The following is a 23,714-nucleotide window of genomic DNA, read 5'->3' as shown; positions in this document are numbered from 1 at the left end:
TAATATAACAATAAGCAAAAAAATAATAATCTAATAATCAATATGCAAAGAGAAGAGGAAGTACTACTAAATAATAGGCTATAAAAAGAAGGCCATTTTCCCATTAGCAAGCTATATTTCAAAATGTCCTTCACCATATATGCACATACAAGAACCACAGGATCTATGTTTTTTCAAAGACTTTRCTCTTGAAATGTATTTACATCTCCTGGATAATGAAATTATTGGAACAGTCCCAAGTATGAAAGAAAATAATTTTCTTTCTGAGGAGTCTAATTTTCCTGCATAATTCCCTCTTGGTTGTCTGTCACACTTTATCTTACTACAAATTCTACAGTGATGATAGCTCACCCCTGATGTTTTAAGACTTGCCAGATAAGAAGTCTAATGGACTTGGCAGAAGGTAGTGGTGGAAGTCAGGCAGATGTTTGAAGAAGACCCATAGCATTTAATCTGGRGATAGAAAAGCTTTGAAAATAAAATGCATAATCTTCAGTTGATGACTGGAATTTAATACATGTTTATTATAACATACTAAATGTTTGTTGTACTATCTTCAGAATATTGTTACAGTGATTATGTATTTTACATGGAAATCTCAAGTAAATTCCAGAGTTTAATATGCCCAATATAAAATGATCAGTGAAATGCCAACATTCATCTTTATACTCCCCTGAGTATTAGRTAAGTTTGGTGAGAATAATTTCCTTTAAATAATAGGCTTAGCTGTAGGCTATATTTTAATAATGATTCTTTCTAAAATCCAACAGAGTTTTGATATTACTCTRGAATTTTCATATCCTCTCTTAAAAATGGCTTTTTTTTGTTTCTTATACTAGCTTTAAAAAGCATTACAGCAAAGCATCTCATACTAGTACTAAAATGTTAAATGCATGACATCTTTATTAATTATATGCTAAAGTAAAACGTACTACATTTGGTTTAAAAGCATTGTCTGTACTACAAACACTACTAACTTACATGGGTAATGTTAAACATCATCAAAAAAAAATACGTGTGGTGGGCATACTTTACCTCTCTGTCCTGGTGTTAAGGAGGGGAAAGTTGTACATTTAAAAACTCTTCAGTCGCCGTAGGGAGCTTGCTGGGAGAAGCGTGCCTAGGCAGACGTATTTCAGTGCCCTGGCTGACGCGGGGTCCTGTCGCAGTTCGGGCCTGCCTGCCCTGGTGACTGTTCGAGCTTGCTCTGCTGATTTCCTCGCATATGCCCCTCTAGAGCTGCATGGCTCTGCAGAAGGGGACTGAAGGAGGAGRACTAGAGATCACGTCAGGTTAGGCCTTATATGCCAGAATGAAAGGAGTCATAGAGAAGTTGGTAGGTAAACAGGCRTGGTATCACTGAGTTGATGGGGATGATCGAGAGGGGTGCTGAATGATGTTTTGGGTATTCTGAATTCTCTTTGGACCATTTCCAAAAATAATCAGAGCTGAGGAATTTGACCATATATGCAGCTTTTTATTTATGATGGCCTTGAGTTGTTGATAGATCTTGGAGAGAGAATCACAAAAAATTTCTTCCAGCCACTTTCATCTGAAGATTTTTTCATCTCATCAGTAGAGAAAAGAATTAATAAACCAGATAGTTATGAAACCTGGTTTARAGAAGTTAGATCACTCCCATTCAGTATAGTGATTGAAAGATCAGTTTGGATCATCTGGGAATGGTGAAGGAGAAATTAGTCTGGTGTGTAGCAACTGCAAGTGTTCCACCAAAGAGGTGCACAGAACTTGAGCTGTTCTCAGATGTCCACAGAGGCATATTGTATTAGTAATATACTGTTCCAGGTAGCACCTGAATAAATATTTGGGGTGAGATTCTCCAACAGTATAGTCCTACTGAAGCCACTGAAAGCCAGTTCAGCCAAGCCATTTACTCTTGCCAAATACCTGTGCTGATGATTTATAGGCAGAAGTGGAAACTTGTTGAAAACAAAGGGAGACAGATTGACACAGGTAGGATGATGGAAGAAGGGAGGTAGTTTACACACACTAAGGCTATGAGCTTGTCTGTTTTCACAAGGTAGAGATCCTAAGTAATTTAGCTTTATTTTTCTGAGGCACATAGGTCATGCAAAGATGCAAATCTACCCGTAAGAGACTTGCTTACTCATGGACTTTTCTAATCAGGAGTATTTATAGAACCCAGGAAACCTGAAGTCTTTTCAATTCTAATCCTAGTAAATAAAATCTCCAAGGCAAATTATTCATGGCTGAGATGCAATTGATTATACTGTTCAAAAGCAAATAACCTGCCATACCAGGTTTTGCGAAGTCACTTCACTGAAAGGTTGTGATACAAATGAGAAAATAGTAATGCATGAACATTTTCAAAAATATCTGTAGAGAAGTTATAACCATAAAAATTGTGATAAGAGTAAGAAATAAAATATTTAGAACTAACATTGTGAGGACAATAAGAGGGACATTAATGTTTTGCAAGCAGTCCTTCACTGAAAAATAAAATTCAAGAGTGTACTCCATCTGCAGCGTCTGTGGCTTACCAAGTGGAAAGTTACCAAAAACCACTTAAAATATTAAGGGCTAGATAAAATTGTAAACCTCCTTACATTTATCTCTGTCATTTTCTCAGAAATGACAATTATCCTCTCCAGCTTTGAATCTTTTAATGAGCTACAAACTGTTTAATACCCTTTTGTATGTGTGTTTTTATTGTATTTCTTTTCCAATTGGGYTTTGCTGCTAGTTTTTGAGAAGGGAAAGAAACTTGATAAAAATATATTCAAACACTATAAAGAGATATACTTTGCTCATTAAATTCATGAGTAACATGCAAACAAAGCAGTTTTTAGTTTAGCCAAGTGTATCTAATTTTATAATCTGTAGAATCAAATTCAGTCATGGTTATGGGTTGCCATCAGGATTGGTAGCTGCACCTAAAACAAACTTTATGAAAGAGGTCATTACTGAAAGTATTTAATTCATGTCCTATATTTCCCAGCTAGCAAAGCAATGGGATTCTTTGTAGAGAAATGGAACTGAAATATAGTATAGGCCTTAAACCAGGAGAAAAAAACAATCCTGCATGGCTGCAAGCCATCAAAAACTCTGTAGAGTCAGACTCCTCCTTTGGCAGCGGTCAAGGAACGTTTTTAATTGCAATCTCCGTGTTGGGTTTCCAAACCCACRCTGTGGCTCTTCCTTTTACTCTCACGCAAGGTGCATGGGATGCAGCCCTAGTGAAGCGAATTTTGAGCTCATCCTCCCCGTGAGCTGCCCCACTGAGCATCACGGGGCTGGTGGTTGCGCCGGCATCTGCCGTAGTGGAGYGACGGCTCTCTGCAGCGATCTGAGGCTGCTGTGGCAGGTGAGCAACAGAAACTACAGATTTGTGCTCACAGCAGCATTTATTCARCATCTCAGTGGTTTTAAATGTACAGTGGGAAGAGAAAATAACAGGAAGTTGAGTTGTATAGAGACCCAGTCAGTCCTGGGTACCAGACAAACATCTGAAGGTGTTGCATGGCACCACTAAATAGTGCAATATTACTACTTTCCTGTAAAAACAATGAATGTTTCTCTCTTATCACTTATTTTGCTGTGTACTTTTTGACAACGTCACAGAGTTTCTTTTCTCCTTCCAAAACAAACCAGTTGRTAAGATTTTCAGTCTCTTATATCAGCCTTTTTAAGGACATTATCCTATTATKATTCCTCTTTTTCTCATGTTATTCTTCATTTTTATCATACATAACTTGAGTTCAAATTCACTGCTGTTGAATCAAGGCTGTTTTACATTCTTGTGAATCAGTGTAGTTTATTGCTAAAAGTCTTAGGGCCCCATACTAGTACATGACAGATGTTAGATCTTGTAGTTCAAAAGGATGAGACTACTCAAAAGCTCATGTCCCAGCATTATAAAGATCTGGAAAGCACATCTGGAGAGAAATAAAGTATGCTTTTGACAAGCATCAGGTAAAACAACAAAGCTTTTTAGGGGAATAAAGCAGAAGAATGACAACTAGGGTAGGGGGCCTTTGCATCTGCTTGTCAAGACTATAAAACTGCCTATATTATGGTTTTAGCCTTCCAGGATGAAAAATTCATTGTTATACCAAACTCAGAAAAAAAGTATCATATGCCTAAAGAAATTAAAAACCTCAATTAAATCAGAACACAGAATGACTTTCAAAGAGGGAGAATTGCCAATTGTACATATGCTGTCTGTAGTTCATGTGACTGCTCCTTAAAATAGACTTTGGTCATCTTGCAAAATACAYTCAGCTATCAGGAAAATTTTGATACATTTAACTTGAGCTAGGATGCTGATTATTTTTTTTGTCCTGCACCACGTGTACGTCCTACTGCTGATACAAACTTTTGCTTTTGAATCTGTATGTAGCAAATTGAAGGCCGTAGGCACCTTCTACTGTAAGTACATATCTTTAAACTCTAGTTCGGAGTATGCATTTTGCCAAAAACACCAGCTGATGGAATGCAATGTTTAGGACATTGTAGTACATTTGTTACCACCTGGTGAAGTAAAAGGCGATGWTTGAAGAAAAAGGGCGAAATGAAAGAAAACATACTTTGAAGGTCAGAAATTTGTATAGGTTCCTAAACTTACTTATGTCATAAGTTGAGTGATTCAGGTTTATGTCAGTGGGCAGGCTACAGCTGTTGTTCTCGAGCTGGCATTTTCTCAGGCTGCCAGAAAGCATCTGCATCACTGGGCATGTTCTGTATATTAGAGCAAGAAGAGCAAGAGCTGCAGGACCTTTACTCTCTGCAGTTACTAAGGAAGGACAGCTAATTCCAACTGGGAGCAGAGYGGCTCTCTGCAGCCTCCTCTAGCCCTTGCCTGCTCTGAAATCTGGTAAAAAATTAGCAGGAGCAATGGGCTGGTCTGCACAGGGAGAAACAGAGTTCGTGGTACCAAAGTAATGGACTGAGTAGCTCAGCTTCAATCCTGGAATAATATCGTATCTGAGAGCTGTATGGAAGYTGTGACCATCTGGGAACCTTGCACGCAGGTAATTTTTTTGTGTCTGCTAGGAATACAGGCTTTTTTTTTTTCTTTTTTGGTTATGAAAGTCTGCTGCTTTTTGCCTTTAGGTAAAGATGACAGAATTTATTTGTAAGCTTTTTATAAACCTGGAAAAAAAAAAAAGGTTTTGAAGTTACTGACAAAAAGCAGCAATAGTGAGATTATCAACTTGTAATGGGCAGATAAATAGGAATAGCTGTAAGGAGAAATATATTTTAATTTACTACCATTTGTGGTGTGCAGTGACTTTCAATATAAYAGAAATAATTAGGTGGGAATGTTGTTTGTTCCTTTTTTGCAGGAAAATCTTTATATAGTCCAAGTCAAAAGACTTTTGGCAGAGGTTCAATAGCAAATGCCATTTGAAAAAATGATTCAAGGTTGAATGTATGAAGCAACAAGTTAGAAATCTATCAGACTGCAATTTTTCATCTTGAGAATATATGTCAGAGCTTAGTGTAATAATGATTTTCTATATTTTTTTTATGACAGAGAGTATTTCAGAGAAGGAAGCAATGCAGTTATTTATAGACTTTTTCCCATAATTATAAACATGATCCATACTCCAGGTTAAAAGAGATGGAAAGGAACTATATCTGGAAATGTTTATTAATCATATTACATTTGATTTATATATCTGCTTTTAATAATGGAAAATGAAATATCCAGTYGCTAGCTGAACAATGCTTAAAGTTGTTTTGTCCTCAAGTTATGGTAAAATTATCTAAGGTAGGATTTTTAACTCAATTCTTTTTTCCACATACRTTTGCAGTGTTATGCTGAGATGTTATATGGCTAATGACTGTTTTCTGTGGTAGAAATAAAGTATGTGCCTTGTTTACTACTTTATATCTTTCAGATGTGAACACCATTGCAAATAAATATGACAAAAGCTTGTATGTTATTTTTATGATCATTAAGTACAGCTGATAACTATTTTAGCTGTGTTTTATTCTGGTTACATTTGAAGTGAAAGCATTGTAYATTTCAAAACAAGACATTCTGAACCAAGAATTTTGCATTCAATAAACTAGTTGGAAATTAGTACAAGGTCACAGGGAGTATAATACATAATCGTGTATTATATAGATTTATATGTATRTAGTTATATAATAGTGATAATTACTGATATTATCAATTTGTGCAGAAAAATCTGACACCTCAGTATATAATCCTATATACATTTTTCTGAACTCTACCGATTTAGCCAGTCAGTTATCAGTTAACCTTTCTTAACCTGTAAAATAATTATCAATATTAAATAATATTATTCCAACTGCGTGCCTTAACTAGAAAGCTTTGCACTTTTGTCGTCTGAGAGATGACAGAAACATGAAGGAAAATGAGCCTCTGAGACTTTGCAAGTGAGTCATTGCTTCTGTCAAAGCAATATATTTTTAATGCTTTCATTTGTCTTTTACTTGACAGGAGGCATTGTTGATAAGGACCTTCGTCACTACCTCAATTTACGGTTCCAGAAAGGTTCGGTAGACCACGAGCTCCAGCAGATCATAAGAGACAATCTCTACCTCCGCACAGTGCCATGTGAGTAGGGTGGAGAAGAACAAACCTATTTTCTTAGAGGCAACAGACTGACCAAATTAATGTTGCTAAGGCCACTCACAAAGCATGAAGAGTTGTTCTGTAGATGAAGCAGTTTTCCCATAGACAGAGACTTGGTTCATGTCTTCCACATTATTGTTGAGGAACTAAACTGTCTAATTCTGAATTAATTCCTGAAACTGCGTGGTGTTTTTGAAGCTGTAGCTCTGATCAACTATGGATATAGAAAAGTAATTTTTTTTCTGCAATTCTGCAGAAAGACAAATTAAAAAAAAAAAAAAAAAAGACAGTTTTCTGGGGTAGTTAAATTGATGTCCAAGAGAGGGAGTTTGATCTGCCTCAGAGTTCACACTATTCTCCTTTACTGAGTAACCCTGAGACGTTCAGAATGCAATAGGGCAACAGAGGAACCATGCCAGGAAGTTTTGTTGGTTGGGTGCAGGGGCCATTGCTGAGGATGTTTATATTCTCTTGCACGTACATTTGTTCTCTTGTTGTCATGTAAGTTGATCGTGTCTAGATACAAAACATTCCGAAACGTCGAAAAGCGTTTTTGAGGATGTTGAAATTACGGTAGTCATGAAATCAAGCACACTAACATAAGCAGTGTCAAAATATCAGGGCCATGCCTTTCAGAACAGSTCTGTTTTACTGACAGACAACAAATCATTCAAAATGTAATGAAATTCCATTATTCTTCCCTCATAAAATAATTGCTTGGTGGATGCTAAATGGAGCTTCTGGTTTTGGTGAAAAGAGTGCACCTTTGAACTTGCAGGCTTGACACTGGAATGATAGATAAAGGTATGCTGATATGGTAATAGGTGGATGTTTTTTGAAAGCTGTGCTGTTGTCATTGTTACTATACAATTTTTCTTTTCATTACACTAAGAATGGAGGTTTGAAGCACCAAAAAAGATGTTCAAACATTTCCCTCTTATTTTGGAAGCTGAAGGTAAATAAACGTAATACTTTAATTTCAGAGTTACATTTGTCCCTGATTAGCAATGAAGGTGAAATAAAATTAGAGGATGTTTATGCTGTATGTAGAAAATCAACAACATTATTTTAATGTGAGATTTATGAAGAATGAGGTTTGTGTGGAGGTGCTGAGAAACATTAGAGCTGAAGTGCAAGTGCAAGGAGAAAGATGTTTTGAGATTAAATCTAAGCTTAGTGGAGTACTTTCAGAAAGACCCAATTCTTAGGTTGTCTAGAGGGCTGTTTGCATAGAAATATATTTATAATAACCCTATACACAGTTGTTAATACTGGCRACCTAGATTAAAAAAAAAATTTTTTTTGAAGCAGCAGTGTCACAAGAAGCATGAAAAAATACCAGCTTGTGCTACATATGTTCCCTAATGTTGACTTTCCTAGGGGTAAGAAAATCTACACATAAGAGAAATTTCCAAAGTCAACTGATTATTATGTGTTTAGGAAAGGCAGCAAGTCATCAAGACATGGAACCATTTCATGACCTAGGTGCACACATGTAGCAAATAGTGTGTGTGTGTCCAATGTGGACATGGTGTGACTCTAAGGYTTTTTTGAAATCAGAGGAATAAAATGTTCTTATTTTGGAAGTGAAGTATGTTATTGACAGGAGCGAATTTATCATTCAAGAAGGAGCACTCAGCCACAAAGACCACAAGTCAGAACCTATAAGCACTTAAAATTACCTTTCCCTTCTGCTGTGATTTATCCTTTTTACCCATCTTCTGTGTCTTCTAACACAGTTAGACTCTTGAGTCATTATTGTATTACATTTTTAGCAGCTTTAGCTAAATAAGAGCTAGGTTTTTGAAAATAGTTTAGTGACGTGGATGACAGCTGCTGAATTCCTAAGTAAGYAGGCGTTTTCTTGGATATAACGGAAGACTGTGTCCATACATGGTTTAGTGGTGGTGGAAAAAATAAAGCCTGAGTGGAATATTTTCTTCAACATTTTCTTGAAAATCCTGTGAAAACAGGCTTTCCAAAATGTGGGTATTTTAAAATAAAGAGATTAACAAATGCGGGCAGGATTACACTTGATTTGCTAAAGCTTCTATATTCAACTAGAGAAAAAGTTCAGCATCACACAGACTGCAAGCCAGATTTCCACTCCTTCCCCAAAGAGTCGTAATTAAGAGTAATCTTTTTCTATACAGTTTTATTCTGTCTCCCGCATTCATGTTTAAGAGGGAAAATGTTCCTCGACTATTTCCGTATTTGCACATAACTAATTTTTAACTTAACTAATAGTGAGCTTACTTGTTACTACTTTAAGTAGTCATTTTTTTTTTTTTTTTGGTATCTGTAGGAAGACTAAGAGTAATGGTTAGCAGTACAAACAGTACAGAGGGCAGCTTGTGGGCACGAGGATGCAATAGCAGTATTTAGCCGACATACCACTGCCCACAAGTTCTCTTAGTAATTACTGTAGACTAACCACGTGCTTAGTACAAACTGTGTGCAATGGTTACCAACGCAGCAACAGAAGCATTACATTTAGTCAAATTATTGTGCAGAAAAAAATTCAGAGAAAGCCAACTGCAGGCAGCATTATTTCCAACAAAAGGATTGTAACCTGAAAAGGTCTGAAAAATAGGTGGCAGCCTTTTCCCTTTACAAACACACCTACAATCTTTCCTCAGTTATAGAGATGTAATTGCACTGAAGCCAAGAGAACTTTTATAAGAASGTCCTAGACCTTAAATTTTTATTCTTCTTTGCTTTTTGTTCAAACTGCTGGCACTGACCGTAGCAATGCAAGGGACACGACCGCTTGTTTCTCAGCACTCRTAGGCCTTCCTAGTCAGGCTGGACGTCTGCAAGGCAGGCTAAGCCACCTGCCTCTCACGTCTCGCTCAAACGAGTGAGTAGTCTCTGTGAAGCTAGGAAGCACAGGATCAAATCCATACCTGCTTTAAATCAGAATAAAGCACATGTAGTTAGAAGGCAGGATGTTCCAGGTGAGAATTTGAACTCTACATTACATTTTAGCCTGTGTACAGAAAGCAGTGGAAGGGCCAGAAGTGCATGAGATGTGGAAAATGGATGAACTCCACCCTCTGAAACTGCGGTCCATGTGGACAGGGTGAAGAAGACAATTTGAACTGTCTGTTTTTGTGTTCCTTGCATTTTTCTATCTTTAATATTGCAGTGCTGCTTTCTACCAAATTAGAAATGGCCATTTAACCTGCAGAGTCAAATGCTGCCTACCATAAGGGGTTGCAGTTCTCAGTACTGTACGAAATTGATTTTCACTGCGTTGTCAACAGGAATTACACGCATATATCCCAGGGCAGAACGTGCGACTGGATTTGCAAGGTTTTTGCAGAGATGCAGCAGTTAGTTAGCTCTGCCCCCAGAGCCGTGYGACAGCAGTAATGAAACTGATACACAAACAAGAAAATGAAGAAAATGTTCTGTTAATTTAAAGCTGAGTTAGAAAAGCAATAAAGCTTTCAGCAGCCAAGGACAGGAAACTGAAACTTTTTTTAAAGATACAGTACTGCAAATAATAGAAAAGAAAATGCACTTTTCAGGAGGAAGAACTGACGCTGGTCTTATGTCAGGGCACAGCTCTTATCTTAATGCAAGCAGGAGCTTCAGGTGTAGGAAATCCAAAAGTAATACAGATAAGAAGCATGTTCAGGAACTCAGAGGAAAACAAGAATGATAAAAGGTGGTTCTGGAGGAGAGAAATGTTCACAGGTCCCCCTGTTCAAAAGACCTGACTGAAGTTTGGGCCGTGCATTTTCATCTCCTCTTTGTGTTGTATGGCTTTTCAGCATATTTTTTGTACCTTATGTTTATTCATAAGTTAGGAGCAGTGAACACTGAGGAGCACTGACCATTTTGGTACGCTGCAGTACAGAAAAATACCTATGGTAAGAAGTGATGCTTGCTAAACATGTTAAACACAGATAAGCAGTATCAGACACTCTCCCTTTCTGTCCAGGTCCAGGGATCTGGAGAAAAGCCTGGAAACATGTCTGACACTGTAAATGCTGTAGACAGACAACAATTTAGKCATGCTGCACCTTGTGCTTGATAATGCTGTCAGCAAACTGCAGTTGCCCCATGGGTAGCAGCTTTCCCGTACTCCTTGCTGCAAGAAAGGATGGCTTTAACTCAGTGTCATCACAACAAGAAAGCTTTATGGAGACTACGTGATAGGAAAGCAGTTTTGGTAGTGRCAGCGGTGGCCATGCTCTCTCCTCTGGTGTGTCCTTCCAAGCAGTTGCAAATTCCCCGTCTGTAAGAGCTTGCAGAGTAGCAGAGCTCTGGCTGAGAGTCGAGTCTGTACGTTTCCCTCCCAGACGGGGAATATGAAACGAGAGTGGAAGACATTCTGATTAGCAGTACCGCGAAAAGCCAAACATTGGCCAGCTTATTCATAGAAGTAGAAATCATCTATTAATTTGAAGCAAATCCTCTTGATATCCTCTGGGATATAACCTCARGTAGGTAGTAGTAATTGGGGTTGCTCGAGTGAACGACTCTCTCCCACTGCRCTGATTCTCACCAGTGGAGGATGCAGCCCAGAAGTTGGGCCATGTGTCAGAAGAGATRGTGTAAATAATAAAAAAGGGCAATGCTGCTGGGAAGAACTTTCCTTCCTAGTGTTTGTGTTTGGGAAAACAGTAATGATGAAAGAATGGAGAGAACAGGGGGTCCGGTGCAGGCTTACTGGATCCTTAGGTGCAGGATACTGAAGTGCTGCTGTTAACCCAGAAGTCTTGGAGGAAGGACGGTTTATTTAAGACATTTGTCTGAAAAACAGGAAAAAAGGCTCAGTTTGTTATTCAGCCACATGCTGTTTCTGAGAGATCACAGGCAAGTRATAGAGCCATTTTGTGTTGCAGTTCCCCACCTATGAAACAGTGATAGTAATTCCTTCCTTGCCCAGTTTGCCTGTTGGCACTATGATTGCTCAACATTAGGTGGATAGGTAGCACGTTGAACGACAAACTCGGAACCTATGACCACTTAGTATTACCTTTCCTTTCTGCTGTGATTCCTTCTTTTTGATCCATCTTCTGTTATTTGCTTCTCTGCTTGGGTCATTAGTGTATTACATTTTGAGCAAATTTTACTAAATAAGTGCCAGATTTCAAAAATGATTTTGTTCTATTCTACTATGTTCTAGCTAAAACTATGTATATTTAACTTACATGCTGCAGTATTTTCTATGTATTGTTGAAATGTTACAAGTTACAAAATGCTTCAGTCTAGTCCTCTTCACAGAAGAGAAAATATATGCAGTGAAATGTTTGTTTTGGCCAGAATTGCTTTTGTTTGCCTTAAACATACTGCCATTAATCTTTTTTTTTTTTTTTTTCCCGATACTGAACTCAATAAAATGCATTTCTGCTTGGAGCAGAAAGCACTTCAAGATGTGTGAGGGCACTCAGCCTCGGGGGAACTCATTCCACRGTTTCAGCTCTGGAGAAAGCTGTCTCCAGACCAGTCAGGGTGGTTCCTTCTGGTAGAATTATTCCCTCTGAATTATATTAGAAGATCTTATTCATTCATAGTCTTCATCACAAGTACCAATGAGAAGAAGTAAGGAATGTCTRGCTATATGTATACTGTAGTATTAGGAGGCTTTTTTCCCCCTGGTTGTGATTCGCATAGAAAATTAATTTGTATTACTTTTATTACCTATTAGTATTTCTAGGAAGGGGAATAACAGTAAAGAGTAAATATTGRAGGAAGTCCTAATTACATACCAGGGTACCCATCTGAATTTTCTAACTTTAAGGCTAAGAGAAGGAAGCAGTGGCATAAGTCAAGTGGTCAAATAAAATATATTGCATGAGGATATACCCAACACAGAAACTGTGTGTTTAGATACACTATTCTGAATAAGAATGGGAAATACATTTGGCTAATCTATATTTTGATAAACATTTAGGCTTTAAAAATTGGTTTTTAAAATAATTCTAGAGAAATATACCTCCAAAAATATTCATAGGGGAATATGTGAAATAGGCTTGCCAATAGTTTAATTTACTTTTCTTATAAGTTTGTTCAGTGTCGAAAGTGTCTTTGAGGAGTGAAAAATCAGTGCACAGCTCTGTTCTTAAAATAAACAAATTACAAAGGCCAGGTATTGGCAGTTAAACGATCTGCCAGTTTGACGTCATGTGGAACTATTCTTAGGATAAAATAACCTATGCTTCGCGTACCATACTGCCAAGAAATGCCCGCATCACTGAAAATAACAGTACCTAATTTTAATGAGTACTTTATTCTTTCAGACAAGTGCTAGTTATTGCTTAGACTTGACTTTGATGGCTCAGAACGGGGCAATGCAGAGCTCTAGGGAAATATTCTTGCTGTTTTCTACCTAATAGAGCACACTTCCATGGTATATTTAAGTAGAGTCATTGGCAAGTGTATTCAGACTTTGCTTTATTTCAGGCAAAATTAAAACAAAACAATTAATTTAGTGAGATAAGGGCCTCACTGTGCTATAAGCAGTGCAGTCATTAGTACCAGATGAGGAGGAGGAGGTCACTGCTTCGAAAAACTGAGAGACTAAATAGAAGAGAAAAGGAAGGCTGGTAAATGAACCCGTAGTGCAGACTGTATCTGAATTGACTTGCATGAAGTAGGGGGGTGGTTCAGCTGGTGCTGGTGGATCCTTTTTTCTTTTCCACTGCTACKTGTAGTATGATAATCTTAATTACCTTCTGGGAAAACACACACATGCTGACCTGTTTCTTTAAAGATAACGAGAATGTCAGGTTGTAGGAAACTGGTTTGTGCATCCTTGTATAATCACATTCCATGTGATTTTATGGAATTTGTGTGTTGTGTTTCAGAACAGAGTGGTGAAAGGGAACGACCAGCAGTGCTGCCGCTCAGTCACCGGGCACAACGCGCTGCTCAGGCTCCGGCTGTGTTCGGGCTGTGGGTACTGCGTTGCGGTCAGTTTGAAGTGGTAGATAAAAAAAAATCAAACAAATAAACAAATACTATTTTTAAAAAAATTTATCAAAGTGAATTAAGATTTTACCTTAATTAAGAAATAGGGTAAAGAGATGCCAAAACTATGTCTACGAATAGCAAAGAGGTTGACTGAAATAACTGTACTGCTTGTTGTTCATGGAGGATAAAACACATATCATTCCTATTGCCTTTTCTTAAGAATTTCCCAGCTCTGCATATTGAAGGCATCTATTCTCAGTTACTCAGTCATTAATCTATCTGTTTTAAATATCATCTTAAAATCGTAGGTATCCGAAGAAAACAAATACTGTTCAAGAAGAAGGGATGTGGAACATTTCTGATGTAGTGTAAGTGTAGCATAATGTGAGTATAGATACAATGAAATAAATAAGAGTATGTACGTACCATCTGTGATACTACTGCTTGAATATCCCATAAAGGATGACGTGAAGACATTTGGACATTTGCACTGACTCTGCAGTTACAATAGCCCAGATGATCTCTGCCAGCCAGAAAGCTGATATGACACCCATGATGTCACTCGAGGTTTTTATATTCATTTTAATGAAAGCAGGAACAAGTTCTGAAATTGCAAAACCTCACCTTTCTTAGGCAGTTTTCCTACACAGGCATTATCATGCATCTTTCTTAAGTGATGATAACCAGCATGTCATTTAAAGACTAGCGTGTTTAGCAAGCAACTTAGCTTGCTAATCATATCTGTATAAGTATCTGTATGTAATATAACATGTGCCTGATGCCAAACCAGAAGTTTGGTGACAAAATTTGTGTTGATTGTCCCAAAGAATCAATCAATTTTTAGTTTAACTTTAAGAAGGCATTCTAATCTTGCAAAATGAGTTCTCTAATTCACATGATACCGAAGGGATAAAGGATAGTGACAGTTTTAAAGGAATTTTGATGATAGCACTAATCTTATTGATTACTAGAKAACTAGAGCAAAACACTGAGGGGCAATAGCATAAATCTGATAAAATACTTTGTTCCTGCTGCAGAAGATCAGCAAATAGTAGAAGAGGCCACAATTAAGTTATTTGCAAATACAAGTCATAGCTCCTGACTTGCCTAAAGCAGCTTGAAGTCTGGGTATTCTGGAGATTATATCTGCAATGACAGAAGGCATTTCCAGCCTGAAGATTTCCCAAGTCCTGTTGACCTTTTCCCTGAAATAACAGAACTGTCTTTGAAACTGTGAGAATTACTAATACGATTAGCAAAAGTTGCAGCATTATTGAACATAATTATGTGATTTCTAAATCAATTTCACTATGTACTATGTGATCTTTTTTTAATCCCCTTGATTTTAAAAGACTTAAAAATATATCTATCTCTAGATACATTTGGTTTATGTTTTCACATTCCCATCTGCAGTAAAAACAAGTTAAAATAATATTTTTTTCAAAGGGAAGCTTAGGTTCTTTATGTCAAGGCAGAAGCAAGTACTAGATTTTGCAAGTCTTGTGATAAAGCATGGTTAATACTGTTCATCTGGGAATGTTAGAAGTGCTTGAACTGAAGTTGCCTCAGAAGTCCTTCATTTTGGAACTTGTTCTTTCCTTGGATCACCTAAATCTAGATTTGTTATCTTTCTTAATATAATTAAAAGCCATTATTTCATCTTCTCTGTCTTCTCTAAGTCTATAGAAGATAACTGTTAGAGGCATTGAGTAGGCCTTACTTTAAGTGGTGATTTTCATCTGAAAAACAGCTGAGCAGTAAACACAGACCGCCAGCAGTTGCCTTTAGAAATTCAGAACAATAACAGCAAGAGAAAAAAATCAGAGTTGTGTAAAAGGATCAATACTCAGAACTGAATGCCTACATTAAGCTACTAAATCCCTATCTGCATAATTGAATAAAAAAGCCCAGTATAGATTTTGGCAAGGTTTGCTTCTTCTGTTTTTCTCTTCTGTGGCTTTTGTCTATAATCACAACAACACAAAATTGTAGAAGTGAGGATGGGCTTCCTCATGATGGATCATTTGGTATTGAGCAGTTTATGTGAACCATTAAGCTTTTGACCCAATTCAGTTTCACCAAATAACCGGTTTGTTCACATATGTCTCTCTGAAACATATCCACAGTTCCGTAGCCTACTCACAGGTCCTAGGTTGTTTATCCTTTGCTGTAATCTCACACCCCACCTTTAAGAAGATCATGTCTACATTCCAGAAATGAGATTTTATAACTGACACTACTTTAAAAATGCCAACGTCTGAGATTTTTGTCATATCCCCACCTTTAGAGAACAAATTATTCCTTATGTTTTAGGGACTTGTGAAAAAAGAAGGAATTTCAGACCCTTCGTATATGCAGGCTGAAGTCAATAGACTAATGCCCCCACTGGCACCATGTTTTAGGTACAAACGTGACCAGGATGGAATAAAACCTTTTAAGGAGGAAATAGACACTCAAGTCTGAAGAGATGCTTTTTAGCATCTGAAGAGTGAATAAAGTTTTGGTTTCACCAGTGTGAGCGAGGATAATTTATGATTACTAGTGGAAAGCTTTTTTCCCCAAGCCTTTTCCTTTCATCTCCCTTTATCCTGAGGGTACTACTGGTCTRTTTATGTCCCATGGTAGTTTGTCACAGCTTCAGATTTCTCCAGGTTTTGATTCCACCCAACACACTTTTGTTTTTCCAATCTGTTACTGCTGTTAATACATCAACCTCTTGACTACCTAGTCTGTTATGGATTACTCAAATCATTCTGTCATTTATTTCAGTGATTCTGAATAGGGAGATATTTGTACTATTGAAATCGCAAAAATATATTTTGGTAAAAAAATGCAGAACTTCCAGACTGTATTTCAAATGCAAGCAGCAATCTGGATTTAAACACAGAGCAGTGCTATAGCTTTAGCTTTAAAGCTCTCATCTTGAATTTTTAAAGGGTGGTATGGACATAAAATCATAAAAGGTTTTAGAAAAAATATGCTTTACAATTAGAGATTTTTAGTWTTACATTTTTCAGTGAATTAAAGGTCATTAAATGACCACTAAAATACATGAAATCATGAATAATTCTCAGCACTTAGAAATTCTGCTTACTTCTGTCATAGTGAAAGGTTATCAGCATTGCCTACATTTGCTGACTGGGTTTACATTGCTGGTATAGCAACCCTCTTCCCTTCATCCATTCAGATACCAAGTGTAGGGAAGAGCAAGGCTACTGCTTTTTCTATGTATGGATGAAAAAGCTCCTTAAATCTTTGTATAGCCCAGCTTGGTTCAAAGTCCCTCCATCTGCCGTGGCCGTGCAGCTTCTTCTGGTTGCCCTGTGCACTGCTCAGTTGCAGCTGATAAGGCTCTTCTGGCCACATAGTTTGTTTCAATTTTTGAAGTCTAAATAGAAACAATTTATTTGAGCAAGGTGGCAAAATCAGTCCATGTGTATGAGCACAGGGCATTTAAAGCATTGTAGACAGACTTAAATTCTTCCAGTTATTTTATGGCTTTTGCAAAGAATTAATCTTGTACTAATTGGAATGTGCTTGGTTACACCAGGTCTGTGGAGTGCACATGTTTTATCATTCCTCATTAAACCCATGTACCTAAATATTGCCAACATCAGTACCTAATCATTAGTATTTTTTGTTATGAATAACTTTGTATGATTTAAGAAGTGTAAAGCATTTGTATGCTAATTTCATCTCACAGTTTTGTCTAATCAGAAATACTGATGTTAGAATGGTATGGCTTACAATTACACTGTTCAGATAAAAATGAAAATGTATAAATGGTTTTCCAAAAAGGTGTATTTGAGGTAAGGGCAACAAAGAGAATCTTTAGTTAAGGAAGATGATATGAACACACTGTTGAAACCGGGGAAGTGCTGGAGTAAACTAAAAATAGATTGACAGCATTAAAATTCTTTAATGGTGTTTGAGTTGGCACATCAAATTTGATTAGTGGCCAACACAACCAGAATACCACTGTGAAGAAGCTGGTAGTATTGTTGCAGCTAAAAAAACCATCTTGTTAGCGTAGACTGCTTACGCTGCCAAGTTTTCATGTGTCTGAAGGGAATGAAATGGGATATAGCTGTCATATGTCTAAAATTGTCATAGGTGCCTAGCCGTCATTCTTATTCATACTTAAGTTACTTTATATGTAATGTAAAGAACCTCAGGGYTGGGTTCACAGAAGGACACTGGTAGATTTAAGCAGAAATTTGGTTCTTTCCTGGAACTGTGATCATCAAAATCCCTACTGGATTTTGATCCCACGTAACTTTATAGAGAAAGAAAATTTGTAATTGCTAAAGTTTTCCGCAATAGACGTTCTTGTGCACTTAAAACATTGGTCTGAACATTCACACAAATTTTTTATCTCATGTCAGGACTGAATCTGTAAAGCGAAATGCTCAGGTCCCCTCAGGGACCATACAAAGCTTAGCAGAAATCATGGATTTTGTTTGAGAACAGAGCTAGTGCAGAGAAGAAGGAAACACCCCGTGTCATTGACTCCGTATTACCAAACCCTAGTTGTCTCCATGCTCAGCAAGATGGTTGGTTGGTATTTGCATCCAAGCCTCCATCCACTGGGCAGGGAGAGGAAGCTTGTGACTTCAGGCCATAGACAGGATGGAGAAGGTGGCTAACACCAAATAAAATGCTGACTTAAGAGAGCTTTGTAGTCCATACCATACCATACATTACTTCTCAACTATACTTGGAATTTTATATCCTCTAGATATTCTAGTACAGCTGCCTTCTAAAGCATAGGATAAAAATCAGGTCAGTTTTATATTTCTCTCTCTTTTCTTTGTTTCTTTCTAAGTGTGGTGAGGAGATGGTGGAAGGTACAGCTGAGTAGTACGTCATTTGTGGTTCCGTTCAAAGAATATTTGAAATAATCATAGAATCGTAGAATCATAGAATTGGTAAGGTTGGAAGGGACCTCTGGAGATCATCTAGTCCAACCTCCCTGCTCAGCAGGGTCACCTAGAGCATGTTAGACAGGGTTGCATCCAGGTGGACCTTGAATATCTCCAGAGAAGGAGACTCCACAACCTCTCTGGGCAAGCTGTTCCAGGGCTCCGTCACTCTCACAGGGAAGAAATTCCCCCTCACGGTCAGGCGGAACTTCCTGTGCTTCAGTTTCTGCCCATTGCCTCTTGTCCTGTCACATAGGACAACTGAGAAGAGTTTGTCCCTGTCCCCCTGACACCCTCCCTTCAGGTACTTGTACACATTGATCAGATCCCCCCTCAGTCTTCTCTTSYCCAGGCTRAACAGGCCCAGCTCTCGCAGCCGTTCCTCATAGGGCAGRTGCTCCAGCCCTCKGATCATCTTCGTAGGCCTACGCTGGACTCTCTCCAGTAGCTCCACGTCTCTCTTGTAGTGGTGAGCCCAGAACTGGACCAAGCACTCCAGCTGCAGCCTCCCCAGGGCTGAGTAGAGGGGCAGGATCACCTCCYTCGACCTGCTGGCAACACTCTTCCTAATGCACCCCAGGAGACCACTGGCTTTCTTGGCCCCAAGGGCACATTTCTGGCTCATGGTCAATTTGTCATCCAGCAGCACTCCCAGGTCTTTCTCTGCAGAGCTGCTCTCCAGTAGGTCAGCCCCCACCTTGTACTGGTGCCTAGGGTTATTATTCCCTAGGTGCAGGACTCTGCACTTGCCCTTGTTGAACCTCAGGAGGAACCCTCTCCACCCAACTCTCCAGCCTACCGAGGTCTCTCTGAATGGCAGCACAGCCATAAATAGTTGCCTGGTCCTCCTTCTTGCCCTTTTTGAAGACCAGAGTGACATAATGGAAAGTTTTTCATTGATTACCAAAAACTATAGAGCATATTTTTACTTTGCATTATATAGAATGAGATTTGGCTATAACATATATTCTTTTAATCTTTATTTTATCTTTCTGCATTCTTCAAAGATATTGATGAGTTTCTACAGTGCTTCAAAGCTTGCCATGGGTGCAGCAGTCACTTTTATCTACAGTTCAAGTGCATTTGTACTTGCATCATGATTTGCGCACTAACTTTCTAACATTTAAATACACAGTTAAAATGTTACTGACTCAGGAGCATGGCAGTTAGAGCCACAAACAATTTAGTAATCCAGATTTTTAGGCCTGTGTTAGAATAGTTGTCATCCTGATTTTGTACTTTTGTACTCTCAGGCTCTGGCCTGAGATCTTTACTTACGTGAATACGGCAATAGAGGGTTAGCCCTCATACCAGTGAAGGCCTAATCTGTGAGCTCAGTGGACCACCTCATGTGCCCATGGGCTTGGCCAAAGCACCAGGCTGCAGCCAGAGGAGGCACACAGTCTGCCCAGGGTCTGCACATGTCTGGTACGTGGAGCTAATGTCACTGAAATAATCTGCAGCGCTTCAAAAGGGGGCAGACAGTGCTGGGATGGAAAGCAGAGGTGACAAATGGGAGGTTTGTGTCTTCTGCATCTTGTTCTTGMTAAGTAGGAAAAGACTATCAGGTGATTTGGGTGAGAACTAGATCACATTTAGTACACTTCAATCAACATTAAGGATCAGGTCTAGCGTAGATTATATCATGTASTGTATAAACTCATTTTTTATTCCACTTTTGAAATGTCTGTGCTGCTTTTGCTCCTAAGGAAATCTATTCCAATAAATTTTGAATATTCCAATCAAAGGGGCTTGTATTCCTGCATCTATTTTAAAGACAGCACATAGCTTACATAATTTTCAGGAATCACAGTGAGATTTTTTTCTAGCACCTAGAATAGAGCCTTGAATTTCAGGGAAAATTCTTTCAGCATCTTTGTAAAAAAAACTTCTCTAGAGAGCTTTTAATTACTCCTGTTCTTTCCTGTCATTATCATCAATTTGCATCTCCCAACTCTGATATGTCTTGTAGGATTTTTTTAGAGATTTTTACTTTTTGCACTCTTCAGAATCAGATGTAAGATTATTCAGCAGAGCTGCTCATTCCAAAATGGAGAAAAAAAGTGGAAGATAAGTAAGGATATCTGAGCAGTGATCGTGTTTCTGTTAGCCTCTATTTGTTCCAGGAAGTATTTGAAGTCCGTGAGGCACTCTSTTTCCCAGAGGTCTTTTTGTCTGTTAAGTTGAGAAAATATCCAAGCTGTATGCTTTAAAGAGTTTATTTCTATTAAGTAATTCCTATTTTACTGAAATTTTTCTAAAACTTCATAAAAATCAGTAAAGCCTAAAAAAGAGAGAAAGCTTTTGCAAGATGCAATTATTCTGTCTCTCTTTGTCCCCCTTTTATTAAATGTAGAAGACTCGAGCAACAATAATAAACAYAAGAAAATGTTAGTTCTTGTAGAATCTTCCATTACCATCATAAAGAGAATTCTGAATAAAGATTAAAGGCTTGTTTTTTTTAAAAAAAAAGGGAGGGGGTTACAGATTTTTGTTCTCTCTTCTACAAAGAGAGGCTTCTSTTAAGAGAAAAGGAGTGTAAAGAAAAATAAAAAAGATGAAGCAGAAGGGTCTGTTATAAAAGCCTCCCTTTTCTTTGTTTCTTGAGCTTAGTATTTTCCACCCACCAGAGATGCAGTGGTCTGAAATACAGACTTGTCGTGGGTGAAACTGAAGTGCAGCTTTGTCCTTTTCCCTGTAGGTCAGTACAGACCTTGGCAGTGACACCATCATCTTCCAACTAGGGCTTCATGCAGTGGACAGTGTGTACAGATACCAGCACTTCCACAGCACTATGGCATTGAGGTATCTTCTCTTACTAACTTYAGATTAAAATAATAATGACTTTAAAATTTAATGATTACCTGAAATGCTAGARCTATATAATATTTTGTACTGAAGGAACATTACTGAGTTGTCTTTCAAGCTCATGCATAAAGTTCAGTAAAAAGATGTGTTAAGCATTCATGCATAGTRCATCTCTCTTTTATTTTTAAAGAGAGTTTGGTTTTAAAAACCAAAAATCCTTAACARTTCATTAGTCATTGCAACCTTCTGATAGTATTTTTCACTGAGTTTGAAAACATGGACAAGGTTGCTAAGTACATGCGTTTAAGCGCATCATAGACAGAGGCCAGATGCTGCTACTCTTGAGTAGCAGAAGTATTCCTGACTTCAGCAAGAGCTACCTGCGGCTCACAGTGATGCAGTCYTCTTCAGGACACATGGCCCTGGATCATGGACCTGGACCTGCGTCCACATTCCTGGACTATAAAATGAGATAAAGTAACTGGTCTTTTCTTCTACTTTTGAAACATCTACATTCATAGCGGTTACTAAAGATTACTCAAAAGTTAAATTTTAAGATAGTAATTATGATTTTGGAGAGATAGTAAGTGCTGAGCAAGAAATGTACCTCTTGTCATGTGACCTAGCATAAGGACATCCTGAGTCTCAGGGTACATGTAAAGGATTAGACTACAAGACAGTAATCTCCGAAGCCATTTGGATGGAACATGTGGATAATATCTGAAGTTAAATTCTTATATGATTCTATGATTCATTGAAATTTTTCTAAAGATATCCTCTTTTTTTTAATAATCAGAAAATAGATCCTTGTATTAGATTGAAGGCCACCTTAAATTCAGGGTATGCAGTAAGTGCATTCAAAAGAAAAGATAGGAATTTTTGTGTTTCATTTCATGAAGCCTGGATTACTATTCCTTCCTCTGCTCCATGAATATTTTGAGGTGGAGGAGGAACAACGCCACCTTAACCTGGCATTGAAAAAAAAAGAATAAATTGCTTGAGTGGTGATTGCAACCTACCAGGCATGAACATAAGCAAGTTCATTAGGAAGAGGAGAGGTACCATCGTAACTTGGAGTGCAGTTTTTACTACTCAAGTAAAATATTGTTATGAACTTTCATTGAATTGATGWGGGAATTAATTTAGTTCTCAATGTTCCTGGTTGAATTTTGTTAAATTACTATGTGCTTTAACTTTCTGTGTCTTGTAAAATAATATATCACTTCCCTGGAGTATACAGTGATGTTTATAGCAGCTTAATTTTCTTTCATTATTTAATTCCCTGTAGCACCTATAAAGGTGTGGTCTACACAACACTAACAATCCTTCAAAGTTAAAGCTTCCACAGATCGATGTCATCAGGTCCATTAAACCCAAAGCACAAAGCACTTCATGGTGCTAGCCAGAAGGATTAATAAAAATAAAAGAGTTATGCAGAAGTAAGAAAACCCTGAGTAATTACAGAAGTTAGACTATTGGCCTGATTATTCCAGAAGTCAGGTGGATAAATAGCTGTATTTCCAAGGTTTTTCTGAGGTACCTGTCAYGGTGTTGTATATAAGGAGCCTAGCACATCAGTTGAGCTTGTGTACCAGGCTCATATATGAGGCTGTGCCATGGCACGATGCTGTGTTGTTTCAGTCCCCCTTTTATTCTCTTGCAGATACAAGGTCTGTGCTTGAAAATGTCTGTTTTTCCTCACTGAGTGAGGGTACCTCACTGTAGGTGTTAAATTCACACTTAAACTGCATCTAACTTAGTGCTGTAATAATCAGAAGCAAGAGAGAAGGGGAAATTTCTAGGGGGAAGGAGGAACAGATTGCTCTATTTTGATTCAGACCRTGTGCGTATGGCATTGTGCAGAGCTGCCCTGTTCCCAGTGAGAGTTGTGTACTGTCCCTTTTCAGATAGCACTGCACAGGGCTGCAGCACGTGGCAGACTTGCAGAGAAATAAATGTGTGTCTCCATACAGTACTCCATAGGCTGCTGTAGTCTCCCTAAAAACCCCACGTCCCTTGAACACCCTAAAAGGTGACCTTTGAAGATGCTCACATGGGGTGTATCAGGWCCTTAAAGGGCAATTTAGTTGGCCAATATGGGGAGGTCAGCGGCAGTGAATAGACAAAAATGGTCCTGTAGACTGGAGGGAAATGATTTCTTTCCCCTCGTTTCCATACATAAAAACACATGACATAGTTAAACGTTCCATAGGCTTTGTCTCTACTACTCCATAAATCTCACACAGAACTGCACTTTCAAGCTTATTTTCCAGTGACACATGCTGCCAAGTCTGTGATGAGAAAACTGATTCTGAATGATATAGCCCAATTTTCACTTCTAGGAGCTGAAAAATATCACATCATCTTGGCAGATATTATTCTGCAGCTATTATGTCAGTGCAATTGTAGTATTTTTTAACTATAYCTGTAGCACACTTGTAAGATTTTTGTTTTGTTCTATGTAGGAT

General features: G+C 38.1%; 1 protein-coding gene across 3 annotated transcripts in view; it reads left to right on the top strand.

The window, feature by feature from the left end:
- The window catches only part of MAGI2 (membrane associated guanylate kinase, WW and PDZ domain containing 2), a 575,799-nt gene that overhangs the window by 46,962 nt on the left and 505,123 nt on the right, over positions 1 to 23,714 (top strand). For all 3 annotated transcript variants that reach the window (XM_085298788.1, XM_085298783.1, XM_085298773.1), the window contains exon 2: positions 6,455 to 6,571. In XM_085298788.1, the coding sequence (XP_085154914.1) occupies positions 6,455 to 6,571 (117 nt within the window). The remainder of the gene's footprint in view (positions 1 to 6,454; positions 6,572 to 23,714) is intronic.

The sequence above is a fragment of the Rhea americana genome, unplaced genomic scaffold (genome assembly GCF_003343005.1).
Source record: "Rhea americana isolate MKP2758 unplaced genomic scaffold, rheAme1 scaffold_1, whole genome shotgun sequence".
Classification (NCBI taxonomy): Eukaryota; Metazoa; Chordata; class Aves; order Rheiformes; family Rheidae; genus Rhea; species Rhea americana.
Note: the sequence above shows the minus strand (reverse complement) of the source record. Positions and strands in the feature narration are given on the sequence as shown.